Source organism: Canis aureus, chromosome 8 (assembly GCF_053574225.1).
Source record: "Canis aureus isolate CA01 chromosome 8, VMU_Caureus_v.1.0, whole genome shotgun sequence".
NCBI classification, from domain to species: Eukaryota; Metazoa; Chordata; class Mammalia; order Carnivora; family Canidae; genus Canis; species Canis aureus.
This window is the reverse complement of record NC_135618.1, coordinates 20,448,713-20,459,210: the sequence shown is the minus strand read 5'-3', so window position 1 is coordinate 20,459,210 and position 10,498 is coordinate 20,448,713. Positions and strand designations below refer to the sequence as shown.

General features: G+C 40.6%; 1 protein-coding gene across 5 annotated transcripts in view; it reads left to right on the top strand.

Moving 5' to 3' along the window:
• The window catches only part of TGFBR3 (transforming growth factor beta receptor 3), a 194,706-nt gene that overhangs the window by 112,035 nt on the left and 72,173 nt on the right, over window positions 1-10,498 (top strand). For all 5 annotated transcript variants that reach the window (XM_077905403.1, XM_077905401.1, XM_077905399.1 and 2 more), the window contains exon 4: window positions 8,650-8,787. In XM_077905403.1, the coding sequence (XP_077761529.1) occupies window positions 8,650-8,787 (138 nt within the window). The remainder of the gene's footprint in view (window positions 1-8,649; window positions 8,788-10,498) is intronic.

The window sequence follows — 10,498 nt, the reverse complement described above, 5'->3', positions numbered from 1 at the left end:
CTAATTCAGTGACTTCTAGAAATACAGAAAGTATATTTTTGCAGATTGCCAGAGCTTTAAAGTTCTCCTGACCCTCTCTCCACTTTCCTGTTTTGTAATTCTACATGTGTATGGTGCTTGAGTACAGCCAATTCACTTGGATGTAAAATGCAACCAACACCATTTTGAGTTCTATAGTGCATTTGATCATGAGAACAGTGAGCATTCCTAAAGCTTTTGTAGAGGAGACAGAGGAGGATTGACATCAAAGCAACTCAGACAACTTGAGCTGGCAACGTAGGCATCACAGTTCATAAAAATGCTTGTTGCCCCATCCCTGTGGTGTTTTACTACTCCCCCCACCTTGTGCTAGCTTCCCATTATCTTGCTCACAACTCAGCCCCCTTCCTTTCTTCTTTACCTTTCCTTTTCCAGAAGCGAAGTAGTTCCTGCCTCTTAATCCTATAGAATAGGCCAACACCCCAAGTTAAGGTGGAGTGGGAAGGTAGAGCAGGAAAAAGAGAAGGACAGTGAGAGACATTGGTTCTACTCCTAGCATTGCCACTCTCTGGCTATATGACTTTGGAAAAATTCTTTACTCTAGTCACCAATTTCTTCATCTTTGAAATGGGAATAATTAGATGATTAGAGCAACTTCTGATGAGAGTGATGAGAGCAGCAAATCTTAACCCAGGAGAAGGACCCATAGGACCTGCCTATTGTCTCTTCTTAGAATACAATAATGATGGCTGTAACTTCTGTTCCCACCACTATTCCTATTAACATCAGAAACACAAATGCAGTGTTTTGTGAAGTCCATGCCTTGATAGGTACTCCTTTCCAGATTTCACTTTCATGCTAGAAAGGTGACTCTCTATGCCCATTCACAATTCCTGACCAGCTTCAGGTCAATATACTAGGCCAGGGGAATCCAGGTGCCATCCTTTTATAGAGCTTAAAGCATCATAAATCACAGCTTGAACACCAGTGCATTTTGTCTTTATTGCTATTATAAACTTACTAACTTTAAGATGGTGCTTAAACAGCAATCTTTATTGAGATCTGTGATAGCAATTGGCAGGTGGAAATGATTATTTCAGTACTCAGATCATGTGAGAATTGGGTTCTTGCTATGCCTACTTATTAAATTCACTCCCATTGGTCACCTCAATGATTTTCTTGATTATGCAGTTCTGTTCACCAGAGTATTGACAAGCTGGCCATTATGACATCCTATTGCTATAGTCAAATGCATGCCAAAATACAGGTTTATTAAACAGTTAAGTAGCAAAAACAACTTCAAGCCCATTGTGAAAAGTAGAAGTTGAGAAGAAATAAACTTACATAGTCCAGGGACATCTGGGTGGTTCAGTCGATTAAGTGTCCAACTTGATTTCAGCTCAGATCCTGATCTCAGGGTTGTGATCCGGAGCCCCACGTTGGGCTCTGTGCTGGGCATGGAGCCTGCTTAAGATTCACTCTCTCCCACAGCACCCTCACCACCTCTCATGCACATGCATTCTTTCTCAAAAACAAAAACAACCCCCCCCCCCCCACACACACACAGAAAATAAAATCGCTTGATTCCACTAAAAATTTTTTTTAATACAGTCCATAGTTATATGGTAGTATTAAAAATAATAAAATGTTTGGAATGGGTCTGTTTACTAAGTGTGATGGAATATAAAAAAACAGACTTTTTTTCACATTAATCAATGTGCAAATATTGAGTTCCTTCGATTTGTCTAGAGTTCTCATTTTTTAAAAATATTTTATTTATTTATTCATGAGAGACACAGAGAGAGGCAGAGATATAGGCAGAGGGAGAAGCAGGCTCCATGCAGGGAGCCCAATGTGGGACTCGATCCCAGGACTCCAGGATCACGCCCTGGGCCGGAGGCAAACGCTCAACCACTGAGCCACCCAGGTGCCCCTAGAATTTTAATTTCTTTCTTTTTTTAAAATATTTTGTTTATTCATGAGATGCACAGAGAAGAGAGGAGAGACACAGGCAGAGGGAGAAGCAGGCTCCATGAAGGGACCTCAATGTGGGACTTGATTCCAGGACTCCAGGATCATGCCCTGGGCCAAAAGCAAATGCTCAACTGCTGAGCCAACCAGGTGTCCCTAGAATTTTAATTTCTAACTATTCTAGCATACTTCATTGGCTAAGTGAAAAGTGTTTGAAATTCTCTAAGAGACAGGAGAATGTTTGGTCAATTTTTTTTTTTCAATCTTTGTTATTTATTTCTGAGAAGGAAAACCTGCTCCAAAGGCTTTTTCACATTTTATCGATTTGTATATTCATAACTATCAAAATAATTTCTGTGTGTGTGTGTGAATAACTTATTCTTCCTTTTATTTACTCTTTCAGAAAAATCATTGACTGCTTGCTAGGTGTTCAGCTCTGTGCTAGGCCCAAGAATGCAGAAATGAGTATGACTGTTTCTGCCCTTGAAGAATACCTCGAGGATTTCACAGTATAAGGGATGGGGTGTGTGTATGTGTGTGTAAATGACAAACATCTAAACAGATTATTGCAGTGCCATGCAGAAGTAGAAAAATGAGCCTGGTCTGTAGGAGCACTGTTGAGCTCCAGTCCTGCCTGCAGATAGGAAAAGATTTCCCTGATCTTGAGCTGGACATTCATGTGTGTCCAGGGGCTGGCAGGAAGGTGCTGCAGGCCAGAATCCTGAGAGGCCCTGGTGTGTTGGCCTCCAGTACGATATTCAGATAGCAGATACTTACACTAACGGATGACGGAACAGTACCTATGAGTTAGACTCGCCATCAGCAATGGCCTGCTGAGGGCTCCTGCCACACTTTTGCCCCCAATTATGCCCAAATCCAGGGTCTCTTTTTTCCCTACTTCTCTTCCCCATAGCGACTGGACTGTGGGCTACTCTGGGAAGGGAGGGCCAGGGTCTCTGGAATCCCCTTGCAACTCTCCCAGGACCCTGTTAGAGGGCCATGACCCATAGTTTCAGAAATATTCTTCTGTTTATATGAGCTCTTGCCCCTCAACCCCCAACCCAAATTTAGTTCCGAGTATTTTTCCAGAGCATTCAAAATATAGAGCAGAGACGGCAGGCTTATTTCTGCATCAAATTTCAGACTTTCATTTTAGGTTTTTTCCCCCCTGTTTTGTGGTCATAATAGATTATTTTCGGAAGCTCCCAGGGAATCCTGAATCCTGTCCTTGTTTGGGGGAGGAGGAATTAGTTTTAGAACTGAGTGGCTGTATCCCTCTCATCATGTTAAATGGTTTCAAGACAAAACCATTGGGGAAAAAGAGCTCTGTATCGTTTGCCACAGCAGTGTGAAATCCCTGACCCCAGTGCTGCTGAGACCAGAGAGAATGATTGGTGGACTCTCTGGGTGAGGGTGGAGACACTTAGGGGGTAGAGATTCCTTGAATTCAGTACCAACTGATTGATGTTTTTCTATAAATTCAAAGAAATGTAAAAATAATCAGGAAAAATTTTAAAAGCTCCACATTCACCCCTCCAAGAATATTTTAAGGGAGTCTTTTTATACCAATTCCCAAATGGCAAAAGACAAGCGATGGCAAATAAAATGTCAGCTGGAGGGGTTCCTTAGACTGGGTACACTTGCAGCTACTAACTACTATTTCCTGCTCACGGCAATGGGTACGTTTCAGATTTGAGCTCCTAAAAGCCATATTGCTCAAATAGAAGTGAAATTGGAGTTCAGTGTGGTACCCCAGCATACTGAAATAGACTTGTGTCTCATTGTCCGGATGTCTGTGTGACTTAGGGTGCTATGAGATCCAGATTCAAGATGTCTGCAGTTACTACCAACAGTGTTGCTAAGAGGATGTCTCCTTACCTCTGAGTAGGGGATAGATGATGGCTATATACAGAGCAGGGTGTGATTTCATGCTAGAGTTCTTTTCTTATCTGTCTTCTTAGTAAACTGATTGTTGGATCATCCATTTCAGAGCATTTGGTCTGGTTTTAGAGAACAGGAGTCTCTCTGGTAGTGTTTTGGATGACTTCATTGTTTCATGGGTCCACAGGGACTGTTACAAGAATCAGAAATGTTGAAATGGAACCTCACTGACACGTTAGCAAAATCAGACAGCTGTTTAACTCTTATATCAGTTGTTTTGCTCGCTTTGCTTATGTTTATTTTAACAAACCCCAGGAGTCGGTGTGTGTGGGGGGGCCTAACTAATAGGAAATTTTTGAAATCACTATGTTAGAAATATCTTGCATCTCTACTCGGAACCCTTAGAAATGCAAAACAATTTTCATATGGCATCTTTCCATATAGGGAGGGTTTTTTTTTCTTTCCTGTAAGTATATAATTCATTTTCATAAAGTGATTTACAGAGTTTGAGACAATATGTAGTTTTTGCTTATCAAAGATAATTTTTGGAAAACTGAGAGGTCTTCACCCTAACAAGGTTCAGAGAAAATTGTCCTTGTTGTTTTCTGGTGATAACATGGGCAAGGACATTCTTCCTAAATGGGAGATAGGAAGTTTGTCTTTCCACCCAGAGGCTTTATGCTCCTTAGAACTGGCCTTGATTTTGGTCAAAATTGTATTCAGATTCCCCAGGCAAGTACTTAGAAAAGATTTACTTTGAGTTTTACTTTTTTTTTCTTTATAAAATAGAAGAAATACATTAATTACATCTGTAGTTTGTTGAAGGACACAGATAATCTCAGAAGACCTAGTATAAATAGATGTCATAGAACAGATTAGCCTTCCATTAGCTCAGAACCAATGAGCTTTTCCTCATTTAGGGGAAGGATCAGCAATGTATGAGGGACAGTGTCTACATATGGGATGTGATAGATTAGATTTACTTGCATTTTCTCATGCCATTAGGAAGACTGAAATGCAGGACTATTTGAGACAAACATGATGAGAGCAGAACTCTTAGATGAGGCTTTATGGACCACTTTGCAGTCAATATGATTTTAAGAGGTCACTGAAACCCCAGAAACTGCATGGACAAGTGTTTTACTTCTGAGTTGCCATCCATTAAGTTCTTTCTCTGAGAGGTTGACGTTAAAATCAGAGGTATGATCTCTAGTTTAATTACATGGAGTCATTTTGTTTCTATTTCTGCCATTAGAATGTTCTTGTTCTACAGTGGCCTCCTTAACCTTGGTTAATGGGTACTTAATCTGGAATTCATGGGCCCTACAGGGAATATATTTTCTCTGACATTGCCTGCAAAATGTAGTGTGCATATGGGAGTTTTTGTGTGTGGTGAGAAGGCTCATCTCTTGCAATAGGTTCTCAAATGCTTTGTTACTGCCAAAGATTAACACAGAAGCCACCAATTTAGAGACTAGTCATTGTTCCCTCATTTGGGGGTGCATCCCCTTTGGTTTCATCAGCCTTTCCAGTCACACAACCCCTAGGTTTAGTTTGTTATTGCTCATGAAGCCCATGGACTAAGTGGTGACTCTTTATGTAAATTTAGCACAGAATTGATCCATTTGGATTGCCAAGCTGGGAATCATCAGATACCACTTGTGTTATTTCTCCATGGCCCACTTCTTTGCTGCAGTCTGCCTCAGCTCTGGTCTTCAGACCATGATCATGGAGCAGTGATCTACCCATGAAAACCTTCAGCATGTTCTTATCTTTGTAACCAGTCTATCCTGAGCTGCAGTTGGTTCTAAAGAGGATTTTCCTTTCCTTTCCTTTCCTTTTCTTTTCAGCCTGAGAGAAAGTAGGCACCTGAGCCAGGAATTCTTTCAGAGGTATTCCGGGTATGTTCTTCCCATCGTTTGGGGAGATATAAAAACCTTCATTCTTTTGTTGGTTGTTTTTGGTTGTCCTCTTGTCTTCCTTTCAGCAAGATTTATTCTAGTAAAGGAAGGATGCTGAGAGACTGGGTGAGTGGGTGCTTGGGGGGACTCTGTTCCTGCCTGATGATCTTTTTAAAAAAGTATTGAGTGTTTTTCTTCTAATTTCCCAATCATAGTGTGAATTTTTCTCTGCCAGATGGTTTTTGGGGTTTTGCCTGGGCCCTGTGTGCCAGAGTCGGGGATTCATCTTGGCCAGACGCTGCCACATATTGAAGAGGGAGCCGTTTCCAGGAAAGCTCAGAGCTGTGGCTCCTAGAAATCTTTCCTTGATTGTGTGAGCCAGGCCTCGACACTTTTGACCATCTGGAAAATTTTGGACCCCGGCACCAATATCTGTCTCATACACATTTTTCTTTTCATTTCCTAAGTTCTCTTTTTAAAAAAAGTTCTTGTTCATTTGAGATATATGTTTATTGCTATTTTATCTACACACTTCAAGAGCGGTATGCCTGAGGGCAGCAAAGAAAATCACCAGGAAAAGAGTTGATGTACCCTCTGCGGATACACGTGGCTATTCTTTGTGCCATGATGGGGCTCGATAAACAGTTTTGGAATGAGTAACTCTGGAAACTTTTTACTGACACATACTGTTCATGGCAGAGTGTTTCTTAGCAATTTTTCAGGTACTCTTGAACAAGTAATGATTTCATCTCTCTTTAATTCACTCTCCATGGTGTGTGCTTTCTGAAGTGTGCATCTCTCTGTTGATGCTACATACAGTTTGACTCTTTGCCCCTGCTCTGTTTTGGCAGCCTCTCTCATTTACAGTGGCCATCAATTTGTTTACTTCTAGATGCAGACAGCTGTGCAAAATGCCGTGACGTAGAGTTTGTACAACCAAGCAATGTGTTGTTATGCTATAGCTGTACTTGACATCACTGTTCATTAGTACTCTACTTTTAGTACTTTGCATATGCCAAATGTAAAAAGTGATCCTAGCTGTATTGCAGAAATAGCACATGATAGTATTGCTCATGTTTTAAAATTTTTCTGTAAATTAGCTAGCTAAGTCCCTTTGAACCAAGTAACATATTCAGCCTTTTTAACTTTTTAGGTAACATAAATTGATGCATTTGCTGTGATAAATCTATCATTTAAACAAGTGTCTAGTACTCTGTTTGAACACAGTATTTTTTTTTTTTAAGATTTTATTTATTCATGAGAGAGACAGAGAGAGGGACAGAGACACAGGCAGAGGGAGAAGCAGGCTCCATGCAGGGAGTCTGACATGGGACTCATTTCCGGAACTCCAGGATCAGGCCCTGGGCCAAAGGCAGGTGCTAAACTGCTGAGCCACCCAGGGATCCCCCTGAACACAGTATTAAAGTAAGACAGATCTTTGCCCTATGGAGTATTTGCAGTCTTAGAGATTAAGACACACTCAACAGTTAATGAGTGGACATGGTATGTAAATACCATAACGTAAATTATTAACAGAATGAAGTGCTTTTGTGGTATTGGAAATTAGAAAATTAAATATCTAGTTGGTGCTCACTGAGTACCTACCATGTGCTGAGGCATGGGTATTGAAAGTAAAGTTTGTTGCCTTATTATCAGCGACCTGAGAGGCTACTGTGATAAGTGACATCGGTTTCATAGGCAGTCCCTACAATAAAAGGCAGAGATACATGGAGATCAAAGTGGACCAGCAGCCACTGGAAGACAGAAAGCAGTCCAGCTTTGAGTGCTCTATCCCTAGTGGCTATTTAGACTCAGATCATAGATCTAGGCCATTTAGTCCTCCTAAGGATTAGGCCTGAGATGTTCTGTTATTCCCAGTGTATTACTCGATCTGTGTCTTGCCAACTAAAGTCATTTTTTGTGCTTTCCCTCTCATCACTCTCTGGTGCTCTTGAGTGAGTTCAACTTTTTAAAATATGTGCTTCTTGGGTCTTGCCTCACCCTCCTATAGAGAAAGCCAGTATGAGACAGGCTTATATGAAAGCATCTGTTCAGTATTCCTTTGGCACTCTTTTGTTTTTCTGTGTTCACGTTAACCTACCTTGGCTGGTGTGCTCCCAGAAGATATGGTGGGACCCACTGTTTCCAGCTGTCCTCGTAGATGCTTCCTGATGGTATTAACAGTGACAGTGGTAACTTACAATAGTCCTTGATCTGCTGTCACAACTGGTCACAGTTTTCTTATCCAGGCTTGTGGTTCTCTTCCCTGTTTTTCTTTTTTTTAAAGTAGGTTTATATACAAATCAGTTTTTATTCTTTGTGTTCTCTATGCTTCACTTTTTGGAAAACCCCTTCCAGCTAATAGCTGGGATGATGAAAGCACTGGCAGCTCCCCTTGGCAGCCCCCTTTCCCTTAGCTTTCGGCACTTTTCTTTGGCAGAACTTGCTTAATTTTGTAGAGGTTGGAGCTCACCTGGAAGAGAAGAAAGTGCTCTCTCTGGCAATCTGGAGGGATGACCTTCTCCCAGGGGATTCGGTATCCCACTTTTTACCTTAATCATTTGCCTTGAAGGAGAGGACAGTCCTGAGGGAAGGTAACTTGTGTTCTGCTGTTGCTAACTTTGAGAAGAAAAAAAAAAGTGCTCTGTTTATTTGTGTTCCACTATTACTGGGAGCTGAATCATATTTTGGTTGAGATTAGTGCGGGTTGAATTACACAGGGTAGCCATTTTTGTAGTAAAAAAATGACCAGATATTGGCAGTATCATCGAGTCCAACCTAATATATCTTATCCATAGAATCTGAACTAACTACAGCTTCTCTTAATGAAGACGTGTGAAAAAGTATTCCAGATGCTGCGCTAAGTGATTTTTTTAATGGAAAGCCACTGTTAAGATTTCTTTCTGTTCCTTCCTAGGTCACTCTGCACCTAAATCCCATCTCCTCAGTCCACATTCATCACAAGCCTGTCGTGTTCCTGCTCAACTCTCCACAGCCCCTGGTCTGGCATCTGAAGACAGAGAGGCTTGCAGTTGGGGTCTCCAGACTTTTCTTGGTGAGTGTTTGAAACTCTCCCAAAGTGTCCTTAGCATAAGGATACAATGGTCCCAAAACTTTTACAAGTCTTTAAAAAATTAAGGCTTATTTCATTGAAACAATACCAGAGTCCATAGTGTGTTAAATTTGAAGAATGCTCCTAGTGGTATTTGGATGATGGAGATAAGCAGTCACAGAAGACAAACACTGCAACTGCACATGGGTCTCTATGGCTGGAGGGTCCAGTCTAGTTTTCATGTTAGAGTCGGACCTGCACTCATACTCTGTGTGGCCCAGGCTTTGGTCTCAGTTCTGAGACTCCTCTGGTGGCATCAAGAGTAATGTAAACATTGTAAATAGCCACTAGGTGTGTGGTCTCTGGCCACAAAATAAATACACACAAACCCATTCTATTTGTATATAACACAGGCCTACATTCTGATATGAGGATCTGTTTGTTGAGAAAGTGACACAGAGCGTTCCAAAATGAAAACATTTGTATTTTATAAAAAAGCTGGAACCCAGCTCTTGTGGAAAGATCCAAATATTACCTACTATTTGTAAATCATGTCCTTTTGAGTTTGCCAGAACATTCAAGTTTGCTAGTTGTGGAGAAATTGATGGGTTGTTTGGATGGAATTTTTGGGGTATGATATCATGTCTGATGATGAGCAACACTGCCCTTCATAGTGATAACTCATGTTGTCTATTGCTGGAGCTCCATGCTAATGTCCTTAACTGCAGAGCCTTAGGCTTTTAAACCTCTGCTCCAGAGCATCCAGAACAAGAAGAGGACTTAGTTAATAGTCTTTCTTTTGCATAGTGAGCAAACTTTGCCTAATTAGTGACTGTAAATTCAAGTGTATATTTTCTTGTCACTTGTATTTGAAGAATACTTCTAAAAATTCAAGGTACCTATTGAATAAAGTAGAAGCCCATAATCAATACAGCTAATAAGTAGATAGATAAAATAGTAAAAAGAGATAAGAGACAGCCCTTCTTTATTGTAAAATGCCAATCAATAATAATAGAAAGAATGGTGGAGTTAGAAATTCCTGAATTTGTAATCATCATAGTGAAAGTTTTTTGAGCAAGAGTCTTCAAAATAAGTTAAATTTAAGTAGGGGCACCTAGATAGCTCAGTTGGTTAAGTGACTCTTGATTTCTGCTCAGGTCTTGATCTTAGGGTCGTGAGATCAAGCCCCACATCAGGCTCTGTGATCAGTGAGGAATGCTTGGGATAATCTCTCTCCCTTTCTCTCTCTTTTTCTTTTCCTCCCTCCCCCTGCTCATGTGCTCTCTTTCTCTCTCTCTGTCAAATCAATCAATCAATCAATCAATCTTTAAAAAAAAAAGCTTAAACATAGCAAAGGTGGAGGGAGTTTGAGGAATAGTACATTTACATAGTCTCAAAATACTTAATAACAAACGAAAAAACAGTGCATACAGTGGAGATATCCAATAGAACCTCAACCAAGTGATCACAATTAACATCAACAATATGGTACAGGTGGACATGGTATGCCTTTAAATGTGATAACCTGAGAAAGAATACAGTATCATTTATGTTGTATTCTGGCCCAACATGCACCTAACCTGAATCTAGTCATGAGGAACCATTGGACAAAATCAAATTGAGTGATAGTCTTTCAAACCTTGGGACATACTCTATAAGCTCTTACCCCAGACTGGCTCTTTCATACTCATAATCATTGTCAATCTCCTGTAAT